Raw genomic sequence first — 18,838 nt, 5'->3', positions numbered from 1 at the left:
ATCCGCTTCATATGAAGTCAACAACCGCCATAAAAGAAATTTAACTGAGAAAAGCAGTAAGGTCTGTGGTTCCTCTGTTACTTTGATCTGTGTGGGTACCTCTTAAAAGGCTGCATAAGACATTCCTTGCTGTTACAGCAGGTCAGCATGTAAACAGGGAATGGCACTGCTCTAGGTGGTGGACACACACCCACTTCATCTTCAAAACCGCTTTTTGAGGGCAGTCCTGTTACCCCGTCTTACAGACGAGGAGGATGGACACAGTGAGGTCTGGTGAGTCCCGCAGGGGTTCAGGGTTGTAGAAGGGCCGTGAACCACAGCAGTCTGGCTCCAGAGCCCGGCTCTAAGCCTACGTCCCACAGGGTCCAGGATCACAAGCCAGCACAGAATGTAAGGCCGGGCAAAACTGCAACTGGGAGACAGTTTGGCGGCTTGGCTGAGGTAGCAGCCTGAGCCCGAACCTGCGAGGGCAGGCTCTGCGGAAAGCTGGGGTGGGAGAGAATCTGACAGAGCCAGGGGCCAGGAGCCCAGGACGGGAGCCTGGGCCAGAGGTCAAGCCCCGGGCAGGATGACAGGGCACCCGCAGCCTCGGGATTCTGGTAGGAAGCCGCCAGCTGCCAACCAGCGAATCTGAGCGGTCTGGGGAAGGACCCCAGCCCTGAGCAGGGCTGGCCTAGTTCTAGGGAACCAGAGCCCTCGACCAAAGCGAGCAGTGCGGTGAGCAGGACGGAAGGCGGCCTTCTGGGCAGCGGTGTCAGATCCTGATCGGTTCTGCTAAGAGTGATAGACTAATGATAATCCCGGATTAATGCGGTTATTGGTAAGAGCCTTAACTCCTATCTCAGATTCATTGACAGATGACCTTGGACAAATTGATTCTCCTCCATCTCCCAGCCTTGGGTATGGGCTACAGTAGACATTTTTTTTTAAATTTTTTTAAAATTTATTTATTTATTATTTATTTATTACTTTTATTTTTGGCTGTGTTGGGTCTTCGTTTCTGTGCGCCACAAGGGAAGCCCCTACAGTAGACATTTTATCACTGCCGCTCCTCATGGGATTAATGGCTTTTCGGCTCTGCAGCCTAAGCACAGATGGGGTTAACGGCCTTTTGTCAAGGGCTTTAATACTTTTGCATGAAAGATGACACTAAGATATAGGACTCACCTTATCTCTATCTCTAGTTATATATGCATTTAAGGCCAAATATATATATATTTCCTCTTTTGAAAAGATTAGCAAAAACCTCCATTTGAAAGAATGGGCTATAATTTCTAAATTTATTACACAAAATTTTAATTCCCTATTAATAACCCTTAAATTCATTATAAACGAGCCTTATTATTGCCAAACACACACGTGACAATGCACGTGACAATGTAATACAAAATTGCAGTGTGAAAAATTCAAGGAGTCTGAAAATTTGGATTCTGACTTCACCTTTCAATAGCCATGTGACCTTGATCAAATCACTTAACTTCTCCAAGGGTAAATTTTCTCTGCTCTCCATGGGAATGTCTGCTTTGCTTAGCAATAACATGATCACTGAGAAAATCAAATTAAATGAAATGTCTGAAAATGCTTTATTAATCACAAAGAATCTTAAAACTGTAAGGAATTATTATTCGCATTTAGGGATCCCATGGTATAGTTAGAACAATCATACTCTGTTGGTAAAAGAAACATTCTATTTAAAATGCTTTTATACTAAATTGTGAGGTAAAAAAATAGTCAGCTGAGTCTTAATTAATGTGACAAAAACAACTCATATTTTTAAAACATTCTCTTTCTCATATGCTAAACTGATCTAACGCAACCCCAAATGGTAAAATTTAGATGCAGTTCTTGAATGCGACCAATGATGGAAAAGGAGCAGCTCTGAGATTTGGAAAAGTGCTATCCCCTCTCCATGGGTCCCCCACGTCTTGGTTTCGGGTTCTGACTGTGCAAGGAGCCTGGCAGTCACTTTTGGGGTCTCTTGACCAGTCCCCAGGATGCCCTCTCAGACGGTGCCACCTTCAAAGTGAGAGACACTCAGGCTCTTGTGACCCTGACACAGCATAATCCTTTCACAGGCTGGGAAAATTAAGGCCAAGGTTAAGACGCAGTAAGACTGGAGAAAACTACGGTATCCAAGCAAGACTTCTAAAATGTCTAGCTTCATAACCAAGCACCTTTTTTCTTAAAATGAAATTTAAAACCAAGTGGATCTGCCTTAACTATAAAGGATTTTTTTTTTCCAAGCAAGCCTATCTGTAAGTTGCTGCTGTGGGTTCAAAAATCTATGTTAACCAACATTTCATTAATTCATTGAAAGATGAAATCATTACAGCTCCTATTAAAGAAAATACAGACAAATCTCAGATAGGAGGAATAGATTTGACTTTATAATTAGTACCTTAGACTGTTTGACTTCCTTCTTCACATCTTTAGAAACCAAAGCAAAAGCTGGAAAAAAAGAGAAACATTTTTACATTAAAATCAGCAATAAGGATTCATTCTCATATTCAACAGTTTTACTTGAAAGGGGGAAAAAAATCATACTTTAACATGATCAATTTTGCTCATTTTTAAAAGCACCTGCAATTGCTACAAACTGGTACCACAGGCCGCCTTTCTCCAGACTTAAGATTATCCACCGGTGTGAAGGCAACATGCTTAGGTTACCAGCTAAGGAAATACTACATCAAAGGAGTTAGGATCTGAGTATACCATTCGTGTCTGTAGCTATAAACCACAAGATAGATGCATACGGAATACGACTTCTTAGAAACCTGGATGCTGGTGCCTCCTGAAGCAAAGGGGAATTGCTGAGAATCGAGCAGGAAGAAGTACACATTTCTGCTCTCACACCCCTGCCAGAGCCTGGCGGGCCGCAGAGCTAAATCTGGGGCAAGCCTTCCGCCTCGGCGGTTTCGGGTCAGCAGCATGCTGCACGCAGGGGAGAGTTACCAGAACGCCGCTGAAGCCACGGGGCCAGGGGAGCGACAGGAATTGGAATCAGTCCCCATTCAGAATGATTCAATGTTGTGAGTCGGGGCGCGTAAACAGACAAAGATATCCCTAGAGACGCATCCAGGCTCCACATTAAAAATAATAATAATAGTAACCTGACAGTAACATGTGGAAAATAGAAAGCAAAATGATAAACCAAACAGTCAGGAAGGTTAACCAGACAAAGAATAACGCCTTAATTTTACAGTGCGCTTCTCCTGAAAAGCTAAGAGGAAAGCATTTCGTACAGTTTGCTTTCTCCAATTAGCATTCCCAGGAAAAAAAACGAGCCATGCCATGGAGCAAGAAGGTACTGAAGGGCTGGCCAGGCAATTCCAAGGAGCAGTAATGCAGTGCCAGGACCATGGGGGTTGGGGGGTGGTCCCTGGGCAGCAGGAGGTCCCACTCAGAAGCAGGAGATAACGCCACCCATCCCGAACCTCTGACCCCTCCCACCCTATCTATCCCCAGACATCCGCTACCTCAAATTCTCTCTCAACCAACATTTGCTCAAAGGAAATAATCTAACACATATTCACGCTAAGAAGCAAACGACTAACGTGGTTTAATCATTCCCACTTCCAGGATGACATTTCAGAAGGCAGGGTGAAATCCAAATGAACCTCTCTGGGGGAACTGAGATGCCAGCAGGTGTTGTATGTGGCTCCCGTGAGTAAAGCCCACCACTGCCCCCGCCCTTCCCTCTGCTTTATTCTCCTCCAGAGCACTTACCACCACTGACATAATATATACTTATTTGTTTACTGCTTGTCTTATATATTAGTTTAATGTAAGCTCCATGAAGGCAGGAATATGGGGTTTTTTTCTTTAGGAATGTGGTTTTATGTACTGTTTGCCCCCAAATCTAGAACACAGACAGCACACAGAAGGTCAATAAATATTTATCCACATGAGCGACTGAACGAATGAATGCAAGTCTTCCCAATCCGTCACTTAAGGGCTGTCTCTTCCTTACAACGAACATTGCCAACCCAGCAGAACAAAGGAGCTTAGTGCCCCCATTTATGTTCACTAGGGTATGATCTGCTTTCTCACTTTTTACGCACACACGCACACACACACGCCAAGGCAAATGCAGAGCCCAAATCATTCATTAAGTTCTAAGAGGAGAGGAGAGATTTAACCTCAAACACCATTTAAATTCTGCTTCGGGGTATTTAATATTTTGGTTTTGTTTATCTCTAAACTAGCATGCACATTTAAAACCCTCAAGAAGATCTCAAAAATAGAATTATTAATAAACATCATACAGGGAGGTTGCAACACATCAACACCACCCAGCATCACAGGATTCCAGAAAACAGAACACCGTAGCAACTTGCGAGATATAAAAACTGAGGTCAATCTAATGCAGGACCTGAGACTCAAAAATCCATCTTCCCCAAACCCATTGATGCCTTATTCCAAACATGGACAGTCAAAGCTCTCTGGGTAAGAATTTCCTTTTTTTTTTTTTTTTTTTTAATTTATTTTTATTTTTATTTTATCTGTGGCTGCGTCAGCTTTTTTTTTTTTTTTAATTTATTTATTATTTTTGGCTGTGTTGGGTCTTCGTTTCTGTGCGAGGGCTTTCTCCAGTTGCGGCGAGCGGGGGCCTCTCTTCATCACGGTGCGCGGGCCTCTCACTATCGCGGCCTCTCTTGTTGCGGAGCACAGGCTCCAGACGCGTAGGCTCAGTAGCTGTGGCACACGGGCCTAGTTGCTCTGCGGCATGTGGGATCTTCCCAGACCAGGGCTCGAACCCGTGTCCCCTGCATTGGCAGGCAGACTCTCAACCACTGAGCCACCAGGGAAGCCCCCAGAATTTCCTCTTTTATCAAGAAAAATAACCTTCCCAATTTAACAAGTTCAGTGACCCCTCAGCTAATAACCAGGGTTAGTCTTACCTCACTTTTTTGCCAGGCCCGGTAGCTATGTGAAGAAGAAGAATATGTCAACACAAAAGCCCCTGCCCTTCAGAACACAGACTCTGTACTGAAGAAAAACTGTCTAGTTGGTGTTGGTTCTAAATACTACTAACACATCACCTTTCATAAATAAGCAACTAATATTAGCTGACAGTGTTACAGTTTAAAGTAGGAATTACAGAGAGGAAAGATGTTCCCCGTAAGTCAAGTGAATTCCACAAATCCTCCCTGTCTCTATGGAATAAAGACACCATAATTTTATTCAGACAAGGCTGCACTGAGGGAAGGGTAAACTAGATTTTAGTTCTCCCCAAAAATACATCGGCCTAATGGTAAAATATCCTTCTAAAAAAAAGGATACAAAACATATTTCTCCCTATCACTCTGCTGTGAAACTAAGAACTCCTTTTTCCCACGATAGAAATAAATTATACAATATTTAAAGCGATAACATAAGAAATGCCGTTACTTTCAGGCATAAGAGCAAATCATAATATGGCAAGATAATCCCCATTAGATGAATATTACAAAAAAATACTAGCTGGTTTTATCTTTGCATTTCCATAATCTAAATAAAACAAAAGAAATCATCAAGGAACCAAATGCAGTTTGAAGGCACATTATATGCTACGCCATTAACAAATCCAAATTTAAAATAATGAATCATTTACAGAATTCCTACCAACAAAATGCCAGCTTTTGCAGTTCGTGGAAATGAAGGAGAAATGGTGCTGATAGAGGAGGAAAGTGAGAAAAATTAGCAAGTGAGGTAAGAAACGACCTGTCACCTTCAACAACCCTAACAAGAGCACAGAGTAGGTATCTCACACAGCGGGGGGGGGGGGGGGGGGGGGGGCCCTGAGGCTCAGTGTTTGCTGTCTGGCTTCATAATTTCCAGGTTCAGTGGGGAAAAAAAATATTCTTGAAAGCTTGGCCTTAATGTGCAGTTGGAGAAATATTCCAAAGTAAATCGTGCTCTTCTATGCCAAACTGCTGTTTAAAAGTAATTTTCCCTTTTCTATTTTCAACATGAATTCCTGTGAGTTGCTACAGGGAACTATATTTAAAGTGCAAATCAGGGCAGGCAACAGAAATAAGACCTTTCTCACGATAACTTTAAATGATTCAAGCCAGCTAATGTGCGTTAGCACACCTATCCCGAGAGATAAATCAAATTGTACAACTAACCTGGGCCTAAGATTTATAGGCCAGCCTAGCCCTTGAGTGCGAGAAAACGGGAGAGGAATTAATTGCAGTGATTTAAGCAACACTAACCTACTGTCTTCTGTTCCTGGGAGGGAGGGAGGGAGGCAGCAGGACCAGCCCAGGCAGGAAGGCGACTGCGCCTCCTAACGCCTAACTGTTTCGTTCCTGTGCCGGACTTACCCTCCCAAGCTCTCCCGGTAACATTTATCAGAGAAACCAAATTAAACACCAAAAACCGAAAGCAGTAAGACGTTCAATGACCCCCTCAGAGGAGAGCTGCGGGGATGAAGTGAGACGAGGCGGAAAGTGTCCAGCGAGGGCTCAGCATAGACTAAAGGCTCAGGAGGTGCTGGCGGTAGCCCTGCTGGAAGAGGAAACAAATGATCGACCACCGTGGAGCCGGGTGGTCGTGGGTCCTCCATACAAGCCCGGAGGGAGGGATCTGAGCCGGGCCGGACACGTCAGAGCTCACTGTACCCCCGGGAGCCCGCGGCTGGAGCCCCCTGGCTCGGGGCTCCCCCTGGTCCGTTCTTCTCTGCGACCTACTTCACTGAATAGGTTTCAGTGGCACAGCCTTGCCCCAGCGGCTCGGGCTCCCCAGGGCTTCCAGGTTTAATCGCAGCTCCTCCGAAGGGGCCTGAAGCTCCAGGATGCAAGGCCTGCAGCCAATTTACTTTGTTCCAACTACCTGCTTTGAAGATAATCCCTGGCAGCAGAGGAAACAGAAACAAACGCGCTTGGTCCAGGAACTGGGGCAGGACCTGCTTTCCTCATCCTCCTCTGACAAGTCCACTGTCTCCAGGGTTGTGGACATGTCAGGGGGAGGAGGGGGCACCCAACCACAGGATGGAGGGCCCGTCACTACGCAGGGCTGAGGACAGAAGGCAGAGCCAGCCGCTGGCGGCTGAGGATCCAGTGGTGGAGCCCATGGAACGGGCCTAGAACAGGGCCTGGCACACGCTGAGGGCTCTGGGCGTGAGCAGCTACCGTCACTACCATTATTAATCTGTGCTATTGTCTGTTCAACAGAAAATCAAAGAGTGGCTGCATGTATCACGGGCCACGCATCCTGCCAGGAGCCGGGTGAAGATGAATAAGCAGCTCCCCAAGGAGCTGATGGTCTCACGTGACAGACGAGTCCCTTCACCAATGACCAAGTGCAGATGGGCACCCTCTGATGGCAGCTGTTCTAGTGGCACCTCCAAGGGAGCCCCTGAAGAGGGAGGGCAAAGCACCAAGCAGGGCAGCAAGCTCAACGCGGGGCTTGAGCAAGTAAACTCCAGACAGCAGAGACTTCAAGTACAGAGGAGGAGGCCTGGAAACAGGCTTCTGCACACAAAGCACATTAAACAGCCCAGTGTGCCCAGACCATGGACAGCGGGGGGAGGGGAGCGACCCAGGCGTGAACGGCCAGGGGGAGGGGAGCGACCCGGGCGTGGACAGCCGGGGGGAGGGGAGCGACCCGGGCGTGGACACCCCGGGGGGAGGGTGTGACTGGGGCCAGAGGTGAGGCTGGGGATGACAGGGCCACACGGGAAAGGGGTTAGTGCTAGAGAGTCTGGTTTTGTTCTGAGTGCCATTAAAAGCTTTGGGAGGCTTTTAAGGAGGGGAGTTGCCATGTGGAAATGTGTGCCCTACACAAGTTTCCAGAGGCAGCGTGTGGGGTGGGCTGTGGAGGGACAAAGAAAGACACCCGCGCACGCCAGCTGGGAGGGTAACGGAGCCAGGCAATGGGAGGTCAGGGGCTGACTTAAGACGAGGCGGCGCCTGGGCAGAGCGGCGTGGGGAGCGAGAGTGGAGCTGGAGACACTGAAGAGGCAGAGCCTCCAGGCCTTGAGACGGACCCTGCAGGTGGATGAGGGCAGGGAAGGGGCGGGCAGAGGACGAGTGCAGGTGACTCCGGGTTTCACACCCGAGGGGCGGGTAGACTGGGGTGCCCGTCACACGCTAGAGTATAACGAGCGGTGAGCGGATTGTGGGAAAACTCAGTCTGGTTCCCAGTCTCCCGAGGTGCTGCTGGACATTAGAGCGGACACACCCCACGGCAGCCTGGGCCCCGGTGAGCTGCTCGGCGCACAGGCACTCAGTGTGTCCACGCGCGAGGGAACTGAGGGCGCAAGGCTGGACGGGGAAGACGGGGGCAGGGGAGCCCCGATATCTCAGGGACAGAACTGCAAAGGAGACAAAAAGGCATGGCCAGGCAGAGAGGAGGAGGCAGGCGTGTAAGGCGCCTCCAAGGTGTCCTTTGGAGGAGCCCTCTCCTGAGAGCTCCACAGAACGTGGGAAGACGCCGCATCGCGGGGCCCCGTGACCACGCGGACGAGCGCAGCCCCCGGGTCACACGCGGAGCCTAACTCACACACCACGTGCCATCCAACCTGCCGCTGAGCAGCTCAGCAACGAGGCCTCTGGGCGCGTCCGCCTCCTTCCCTGTACAGCGGGAACTTAAACCAGGGAGGACTGAGGCAGTGCTCGTACACGTCCAGGGCCGGGCCTGGCCTGCGGGAAGAGCTGCAGCTGAGCCGTTTGCTCAGGTGCCGGGTACCAACAGCAAACTCTCAGGGAAAGAGATCTGCCGCCCTGGGGACAATGCCAGCGCAATTCTGCCAGCACAGCAGGTGGAGAGCTGGATGGCATTTCGTGTTGGGAACCCCTTTGCGGTGTTCCACGGGTTCACTTACAAAGGATGCAGCCAGTTGGGAGAAGCAACGAGAGGCGCAGCCCCTTGTGGCAGGGAGCACACAGACCTGACATTCCTCCTCGCCCGAGCCCACGGCTGCCCACACTTGCTCTCGCTCCAAACACGTCCCCTGTTTCCTCACAGAAGTCAGTGGGAAAGTGGAGTTTGGAACACAGATTTTCCCTCACTTGGAAACGACGTTTGCCAGGACCAATATATTCTACGTGCCAGAGGGTAAGCATACGCGCAGGAAGGACACTAAATGGGAGGAAAAAGAAGAAACAGGAAATAACCATGTATTTTAGGAAGGAAAAGATCTTTGGCTTCTTTGATTCGTATCTCATTTAAACAGATGATACGAAAACCCATATGCCACTCAGGATCTGAACACAAGAAAATTCTAACTCAAACAGAGCTTGGGGAGAGAGTCATAAGCACGTTCCACAGGCTGAGTCATGGGTGAGGGGCCGAAGAATCCTGACCACACAGCCCACTCCAGAACACACAGAAGGGCTCCGGGAGAGCAAACATACAACCACGAGGAAATGGGCGCTCCGTACAATTCCTTTACACTGCTACAGTCTACTCAGCAGTCAACTGTCAGGCTCATTTATGCCTGGCTTTTGGTATCTTAATTTTATAACATAAAAAGTCAGTCCCAAAAAGCACCCCCGTTGGTGCCACTGAATCCGTGGCATCCACAGCCTGAGGTGTTCTAGCGCCTCTGGGAACTCACCTGTCTATTAGCCAGAAATCTCTGCTCCAACAACGTACTGCTCCTGTTTTTGAGACTCATGCCCCACGCACTACAGCCCCTCCAGTAGCGTCTATAAATCTGCCAAACGATGCCGGAACCAGAGGAAGACTTCTTAGTTCGAGCTCTGGGGTTTCTAGTTCCCTTTCCAAAGAGACAGAACACCTGACTGCCGAATATCAGGCCTCAGTTCCACACTTTGCTCTCTCCAGAACAGCTCCTTACTTCATCTCAAAGACAAAGCAACCAGCAATCACCTTTACATTCTACAGACGTGCAGGAAAATCACCCAGTAACAGTCCCAGTTTACACCTGGGCCAGGGGGGCCTGAGAAGGGCTCTGCACCTGCCAGCACACACAACTCACCTGGCCCCTTATTAAAGATGCAGATCCATGGGGCCTCATTTTGGCTCTCGAATCAGAAAATTCTCGGGCTGGGACCCAGAAATCTGCATTTTAACAAAGGGGACCTTAACCAAGGGGACTCTTTAAGACACTGAGGTGTTTCCGTATGTGCTGAAGTCTGACACGCCCTGGGGTGGTCAGGGAGACTGGCACTCAAGGGAACGGAACGAGGCTTTTCCCCAAACAGGCTCTGGCCATTTATCTTCCTTTACCTCCTTCATTCCATAAATGAAAAACAAGCTCCTGCATACCCACCCTCGAGGATCTGGAGAAGATAAATTCAGCGTGATGTGCAAAGAGCCTTAAGCTTCTTATGGGAAGCAATGACGTAAACCAAAACATATCACCTTTTCAGATCATAAAATATTCCTTTATGAGTGGAAGCAAGTCGTATCCCTCGGAGAGACCAGCATTGCTATACTTGAGATGCATTCAAATCTTATTTGATGGTACTTTAACTCATTTGTTTTGTCTAAACCTACAGCTTTACATCGTATCAGCTTTACAGATAGACTGTTTGCTTCCCCAACTTCTTCCAAATCTTCAGTACACATACATTTTGAGTAAACGTTTAAATAAATGTATGTTGTCAACCAAGGCTCTCTTCTTTAAAAAAGAAAAAAAAAAAAAAAAAAAACTCAAATTTCCCCCAAATCTCTCCTGAGCTGACCTCTCCTCTGAGTTCCGGACCGGCAGATCTAACTGCCCACCAGACATGGTACCTAAGCATCTCACGTGCACCCCCAAACTCAACTTGACCAAATGGAACTCATCATCCTCACCTCCCCTTAAAATTAAAAGTAAATTTTAGAAAACCATCTGGGTACTTAATGCCACAGAACTGTACACTTAAAAATGGTTCAAATGATTCATTTTATGTTGTATATATTTAACTACGATAAAAAATTTTTTCTTTTGATTAAATCTGGTCCCTCTCCATCAGTGCCTGTATCAGTAAACGGAGGCGCTCTCCACCTACAGCTCAGAGCAAGAACCTATGACATCCTTGACCCTCCTCTCAGCCCACGGGACCAGTCAACCACCGCACCTCAGATTCTTAATCAGCTCTCACGTGGCCTCCTCACTGGCCCCTCACGTCCACACGGGCCCCTCCCATCCCTGTTCTAACGAGCGTGAGCTTCTTAAAATGGAAGTCAAATCACTGTCACTCTCCTAAGACAACCCTGCAATACCCCCCTACCACTCTAAGGACAAAGTCCAGAATTCCTCCCCCAGCCTTCACAGCCCTGCATAAGCGGCCCCGACTGACCGTCCAGCCCCTCCCCTCTCCAGCCCTGTCCTTTCTCCACCAGCTTCCTCCAGCACAGCTCTGCCCCTGCGGGCGTGCTCCCCTCCTTCCTCCCTCCCTCCCTCCAGGTACCTGATCTCTGCTTCCACTTTGGGTCTGAGCTCTGATGCCCTTCCTTGAGAAACTCCAGCGTTCCCTGGTGGCCTAGTGGTTAGGAGTCCGGGCTTTCAATGTTGGGCCCTCTGGGTTCCATCCCTGGTCTGGGATCTCAGTTCCCAAAAGCCACACGATGTGGCAAAAAAAAAAAAAGGAAAAAAGAACTCCAAGGTTTCTCAGCCCGGCACTATGGACGCTTTGACCGGATAATCGACTCTCTTGGGGTGGGAGCTGTCCCGTGCACTGCAGGCCACCCAGCAGCACTCCTGCCAAACCAGCCCCTGTGACAGCCACCTACGAGCGCTCCCTGGGGGGCAAGACGGCCCCCTGCTGGGAACCACTGCTCCAGACTCCAGGTAAAAAGCCACAACCGTCCCTGCAACACTTAGCACAGAGCCCTGGACGCCGTCACCATAGCACCGGGCAGGCTGCAATCCTGCTCCTGGTGCAGTTCGTGTTCAATGTCCCCTTCAAGACTGCAAGCTCCACAAGGGTAGGGACAGACTAGATCGGTCTCCTTCCTGCCCTGTCAACCCCAGGGCTTGACACATAGTAGACAGTACTCGGCCCTTCCGGAATAGATGAAGAAACTGTGAGTACAGCTCTTCCTTTTAATACTATTTAAGTTATTAACACGTTCTCGTAGTTCAAATCAGCACCTACACTGAATCTGTTTTCTTTGGAAGGAGCTTAGTGATCAGACGGTTGAAATGTGACATTAAGAGAGACTCTCAATCACTAAGAGGTCTGATAAACCCCTGACACCCACCATCATTTTTCCTTTATATTTGGAAAGATGGAATTAGCACTCCTGTATATTGTTCTTCAGCAAGAATCTGCTCAACACCAAGATGGACAACCTGTAATGCTACAAGGAAGCAAAACGTGTAACATTTGCAAATTAGGCTTGCTGTATAATGTTTCTAATGAAAGCAAAACACCTGGCCCTTAATGGTCCAAATGAGATCAGTAATTACCACTTGCTCAAGTACTGGGCCCACAGTGTTTTCCTCAGAGGTAGTTAACAAGAGGGTCTGGACATCTCCTCCCCTCCCCCACCCCCATGAGAAACAGCTGCTCTTCCTCCCTCCCCTTCCACCACCCGCCCCCCCCACCCCCAGCCAGACTACTGGCCACAGGCCAACTCCCTTGGGTCAAGTCCATGAGCAAGGGGGCCATGCCAGCTTGGGGGTCCTGGACCACCTGGACAACAGAGAATCCATCCAGACGGTTAAAATCTGTGCCAGTAACATCTGAGTACTGCTGAGGAAATAAACGGAAGGCTTAAAAATCCAAAATAAAAAAAACACAAACCAACCTGGAGCCAGGTGTGACTCTTAGGGTCCTAAAATGTCTGACTTACTGCAATGAAAAGAATCTGAGCAAGACCTGTCTCAGAATGAAAAATCACCCCTAATTTTGGCAGGCGCTAAGAAATATAATCCCGACTCAGAGTAGACACAGGGATACGAAAGACAAACGTTAACATCTATTATTTTACCACTGGTTCAAATACGCTTCTTCACAGATGTTATCAATTAGAATTAGGTTTGGCTGCATGTAATAAATGCCCCCCCCCCCACACCAACAACTGAGGCTTAAACAAGGCAGATTTTTTTCTTTCATGCAATACAAGTATGGAAATAGGCAATGCTGGCCTGGCACAGCACTCCACATCCACCTTGCACCCAGGTGGTGCCATCCTTTCTGCTCTACCATCCTTATTACTGGCTTCTGTCTTCAAGGTCACCTCGTGGTCACAAGATGGCCACTGTAGCTCCAGCCATTAGAGTCACATAATAGGCCATGGGAAGGAGGAGGAAACAATGGTAGAGGACCTGCATCTCAGCTGGGTCAGCCACCTTTAATAAGCTTTACCAAGAGACGCACCCAAAGAGCTCTACAGATAGCTCACTGGCTACCGCTGTTTGCAAGGGCCACTGAAAAATGTTGTCCACTAGACACACTGCCACCACCACTACCACTCCTACACCCTTCCCCTTACCCCTGTATTATTAGTCTGCTAGGGCTACCATAATAGAAACCATAGACTGGCGGGCTTAAACAACAGAAATTCATTTCTCACAGTTCTAGAGGCTAGAAGTCCAAGATCAAGGTGCCAGCAGGGTTGGTTTCTGCTGAGACTTCTCTCCTTGGCTTTTAGATGGATGTCTTCTCACTGTGTCCTCATACAGCCTTTTCTCTCTGAGCCTGTCTGGCATCTCTTCCTCTTCTTATAAGGACGCCAGTCCTATTGGATTAGGGCCCTACCCTTATGGCCTCTTTTAACCTTAATTACCTCCTTAAAGGCACCTCTCCAAATACAGTCGTATTGGGGATCAAGGCTTCAACATAGGCATTTGAAAGACACAACTCAGTCCATAACAGTGCTGATTATCTAAGAGGTTTTTCATCCAGGAAAAGAAGGAACTAGGGGTTTTGGAGTAGCAGATAGCAGATTCTGCTACAACAGAATCAGTTAAAACTGCAAGAGATGGCAAAGTTCTAGTATTTTATCTAGTCTATGCCTCCTGTTTTATATGAGAAAACTGAGACTCAAGGCAACGAGAAGCCACACAGTGGCTGACCTAGAGGCATGAATAAATCTGTGTCTAATACTAGCTTTGGACTTCAGAACTGAAGTTGCAGTGGATTTTGTCTGTATAACCATATGGGTTTAAAATAAATGTTCTATATTGACTTTTCTCTAAAAGCTCAAATGAATATACTACAATTTGTGGGAAAACTAAATTATATACAGTCAGCCCCCACTCCGCCCTTATAAGGTAATATTTAAGGTATCTTTACTCTGTCTGGATTGTTCACATGCTTTGGAACTCCCATCATGTTCTCTATTTCAGCAAGAGTCCAAGAACCCCGATTTCAAGATATACAAAGACTGGGTACCACAGCTTTTTATTTCTTGGTGCCCCTCCACTACATCAAAGCAGAGCTCAATAAAAGGAACTCAAGATTTACTTCAGACCTGGAAGAATACAGCTTCCTCTCTGTACCAACCCATGAAAGCTAGTTCACAAAGCCAAATGTCTCCTGGGGAACTCTTAATAGGTTTTATGTTTTACTTATCGTGCTTATCTGACAACTTCACAAGGCTAATAGACATCTCTAAAAATATGTGGACATTTTAGTTCATTCTTTACATCCTTTAATGTATTACCAAGTGTGGACAGTGCAGATACTCCCTTACACCAAGTGTAGACAGTGCAGATATTCCCTTACGTGCAGTGAAAAATAGATACACATAGCAACACAAGTGTGCACTTCAGCCTGTATAGTGAATATATTATATACATGTATTATATCCCCAGTACATCTTACAAAGTGCAGGGCTATAAATAGAATGCCAATTTCAGTTACCACCCACCCCATTTGGTGAGTTGCAAAACGTCTAGGCAGCAGGCCAACTGATGCAGCCACGAGTCCCCTAGCCCCGGTCCCACCCCTCCAGCCTCCCCTTCTCCCAGGGCTGCCCGCCCCCCTCCCAAGCAATGCACTCTTCCTTCCACTAAAGCAGATCCCCGCCAAGTTCAGTTGCTCCCCACCATCAGTTATAGCCTTCTCTGCCCAAGGTGCCCAAACATTTTTAATTACATTGTTACTTACCTAATCACGCATCTGAACAATTACCAGTTAATCTCACTCGATTTTCCCACACTTACTGAGCTCCTATAGACATGCCAGGGGTACACGGATTGAGGTCCTTATTCAGAGAATTTAAGTCCAAATCAAAACGGCTGTCCGGTGGGCTACCAAAACAGCAGTGTACGATGACGCTATGTCTTTTCCTAAATTGCACCAGTCTGCCATTTCTAAAAATCTGAAATTACTGCCTCTTAACAGGCTGGAAACACAAAAGTCTGGGGTAGAAGACAACAACCCTGAGAACACTGAAAAGGAATAATTTTTCCTCCAAGCTTGAACACATCTCATCATGAAAGTCGATTGCAATGATTTTTTTAAAAAACTTTCATCACATTGTTTTATGATAAAGGGGGGAGCACGCTCTTGTGAGGAGCATGGAAGAAAAAAGGGAAGGGGCATTACAGCAGCAGCAGACAAGCACTTCTGATGTTTACAGAAGTGTTCTCTAGTTTTCCCCCATGAAGACGCAAGATTCGGGAAGGCTTCCCCACGGCCTCCCCAGAGGCACGACCGATACACGGAGGCCCAGCCGGACACCGGTCCTCCCTTCCTGGTCAAGGAATCCGTAGAAGAGGCTGGTGCCCGGTGGGCATCCCAGCCGAGGGAGCCAGGGCAGGTCCGCGAGACCGCTCAGGAAGCCCCGGGGGCACCGCCGGTCGCCCTCGCGGGCCGGGCGGGGCGGGGCGGAGCGCGCGGGGGCCCGGGCCACGGAGCCCGGCCGCCTCCAGCCTCTGCCGCCAGCGCCGGGCGCGCGGGGGGCCGGCGGGGCGCGGGGGGGCCGGCGGGGCGCGGGCGGAAGGCAAGGGGGCGGGCCCGCGGCCGCCGCTTCCCTCCATCCAAAGTTTCTCGCAGTTGCGTTCACTCCGCGCTTCCTGTGGGGGTGGGCGCCGCGTCCTCGCGGGCCGGCCGGCCGCCGGCTCGCAGCGGAAGGAAGCGGGAAGACGCGAGTCGGGCCGCGGCGGCGGCGGGACCCCGCGAGCCGAAAGGGGCCGGGAAGGCGCGCCCCGGGGTCCCAGGGTCCGGGGGAGCCGAGTCCGGCCGGGGCTCCGCGAGAGGGCGCTGCCGCGGGCGCGGCGGGGCGCGGGCGCCCGCGGGGCAGGGCTGGGCCGCCCGGCGTCTCCCTCGGCGCGGACGCGGGGCGCGGGCGGCTGCTCCCGGGGAGCCCGCGCCTCTCCCGTGCGCGCCCGGGCCGCCCGCTACTTACCCAGGGAGCAGGTGAGCAGCGAGAGCAGTGCCGGGAGCGCCAGGCGGCGGCCGCGGCGGGCAGACGGCCGCATCCCGGTGGCGGGGCTGCGCGCCCTGTCCGGACGCGGGGACGGGAGACGCGCAGGGAACGGAGCTGCGCCGCTGCCGCCGCCGCCCCTGCCGCCGCGGCTGACCCTCCTCCGCCGGCTCCCCTCTTCCCTCCCCCAGCTCCGCGCCGGCTCCGGACGCGCCCTCTGGCGGCCGGTATCGGGAGCGCCCTTCCCGCGCCCTCCTGGCTCGCGGCCGGGGATGGGGTACGCGGCCGGGGTGCGGGTAGAGGTGGCCGCTCCTCCGCGGGGGCAGCGCCCTCCTTCCAGGCATCTGACCTCTGCTCCCTGCGGTCTCCACCCCTACTTTTCCTTCCTCTCCCTCACCTAGACCCCATCCTTTGCCTTCGTGCCCTCCCCTCTTACTCCATCACCTCCCTTTCCTTGGTCGCCAGTAAGTCACTGGTGCCCCTTCTTATCCCCAGAGTGAAGCGGGGAGGGATGGGCGGCAGAGGAGGGGAAGGAGAATCACTTTTCTTCCCTGCTAATGTACCATCTGCTCTGTAAAAAAAAATCAATAATTCAACTCAACATCGTTGGCACCAATGTTCAACTTTGATGAAGGTGCTTTTAATCAGCTCAACTAATTTACTTCATATTCTTTTTTTAATGGAATTTGGCCAATAGCTTAGGCCTGGAATTTGGCTTTTAATAGAAATTTGTGTAAACGTAATTCTGTATAAATGTAATTTTAAGTGTTCACCATAATGGAAGAGGGAGGGACTTTTACTCAAAAGTCTGATAGAAAATAAATTACATTAGAATGCAGAAGAGTGGAGGGACCACAGAAACCTCCTTTGGAAAGCCCCTCTTGTCCCCAGGTGACTGTCCCTCCCCAGCCAGGAAGATGGTGGCCTAAAAGGAAGCAATTACAGAGGAAGAACTGCAGCCCCCTCTGAGGGTCCTGCACCCGCTCTGCCTCCCCCAAGCCTTGACTCACTTCTGTCTCCCAGGAAGGAGGCAGGACCAAGTGGCCATGCTCACCTGAGTTTAGACCGTGACCTCCTGAAGGTCACATCAATGTTTTCATTCATACTTTGTCATATTTTTTGGATGCCCACTCTGTGGCCGGGAGTGTGCCAGGCACCCCGTGAACACCAGCATCTTCCACATGAACATGCAACGTTCACCCACTTGCTAAACATGGCATGAAGACCAGTGCCAGGCCCTAGGGATACCAGTAAGATGTGGGGAATATAGAGAAGCAGGTGCTGAATGAATGTTTGCTGTCTTGAGACTAATAAACATGAATGCTCACTGGGAGGTTTAACCTTGAATACACGAGGCCAGTATGGTCATCTGTCCTTACAACAGCTGCTACAAGTTTTTTAAAAGGAAGTCTGGAGACAAAGGGTTTTCTCTCTCTGGTTTATGTTGCCATCTTAAAACTGGGAACTGAGTATTTTGTGTGTTTTCCATTTTATGTGAATGCAAATAGTGCCATTTGTTCCATTCAGCCAAGGTTTGTGGCTCCACGTCAACACCATTTATCTGGGAGGGAAAAGAAATGTAAGACTGCTTCCTTTTTAGTGAAGTGCCTTCCTTTTTAGTGCCTTTTTTAGTGAAGGTTTGCAAATTTATGGTTGACTGCATTGATCCCTTCTATCCTTCTTTAAAACCCACCTTCCTGGTTTAGAGTTCTAGAAGTTTTCCAATTTCCAAAGCTGTTTAGCTTTCTTCCAAGAAAATATTCTTCACGTGTATTAGATATTAAACATTAAACCAAGGTGTTTAAACAGACACAGAAGCCTAGAAATTAAGCAGCTTACTTACTGGGTACGTGTTCACATACCTACTCCATATTTGGTAACAAGCAACTCTAGGTGCTTAATCAAAATTTTCATCCAAATTCATCATGTGGAGTAAAGGTGTGGGAAAGAGCCCTAAATACAGCCGAGAGCACCGTCTAAGTCATAAACTTGACCCAGTGTTCTTCCTTCCCACAGCAGACACAGATAAATGGCACATCACAAAGCTCCATAAGTCACATTTTAGAAAGGATTACCTTTCACTTACTAATCATGTGATAAATGGACTTGCTGGGAGTGCGCCCTCCCGATTACAGGTTGAGAGTTTCCTGGAACCAGACGTGCTCGCGGGGACACTAACATTCCTGGTGATGCATGGCCTGCCTCAGCACCTGAAACACCAACTGTAAGGGGACGCCTTTCAACAGAGAACAATTAATCTCACACACTGTAAGACTGTGATATGAAAAAAGGGCAGGTCACAGCTCTGCCTTCCTGGGTTTCACTCACCTGAATTCCAGATGCCGTCCCCACACTGGCCCTCAAAAGTATGCCCTTCCCCTGTGCAGGGGTAGAACAGGGTGTCACCTCTTTTGGGGGGGCCCTATTGCATCATGATTAAAACAGACTGGTAATTTTGAGGGGGGCACGGGTTTGATGCCTGGTCAGGGAACTGAGATCCCACATGCCTCGCAGCGCAGCCAAAAAAAAAAAAAAAAAAAACCGGTAATTTTTAAAAGAATTTTCTAAATACTAAAGGAGA

General features: G+C 49.1%; 1 protein-coding gene across 1 annotated transcript in view; it reads right to left on the bottom strand.

Annotated features, from left to right (window-relative positions):
* The window catches only part of B3GLCT (beta 3-glucosyltransferase), a 115,594-nt gene extending 99,130 nt beyond the window's left edge, over window positions 1-16,464 (bottom strand). Inside the window, exons 1-2 of the mRNA XM_082366312.1 lie at window positions 16,240-16,464; window positions 2,399-2,448 (exon numbers count right to left, since the gene is read on the bottom strand). Coding sequence (XP_082222438.1) covers window positions 2,399-2,448; window positions 16,240-16,312 — 123 coding nt within the window. The 5' untranslated portion in view covers window positions 16,313-16,464. The remainder of the gene's footprint in view (window positions 1-2,398; window positions 2,449-16,239) is intronic.
* Between the last annotated feature and the right edge of the window lie 2,374 nt (window positions 16,465-18,838).

The sequence above is a fragment of the Balaenoptera borealis genome, assembly GCF_965194805.1.
Source record: "Balaenoptera borealis genome assembly, chromosome: 18".
In the NCBI taxonomy this organism is placed as follows: Eukaryota; Metazoa; Chordata; class Mammalia; order Artiodactyla; family Balaenopteridae; genus Balaenoptera; species Balaenoptera borealis.
Note: the sequence above shows the minus strand (reverse complement) of the source record. Positions and strands in the feature narration are given on the sequence as shown.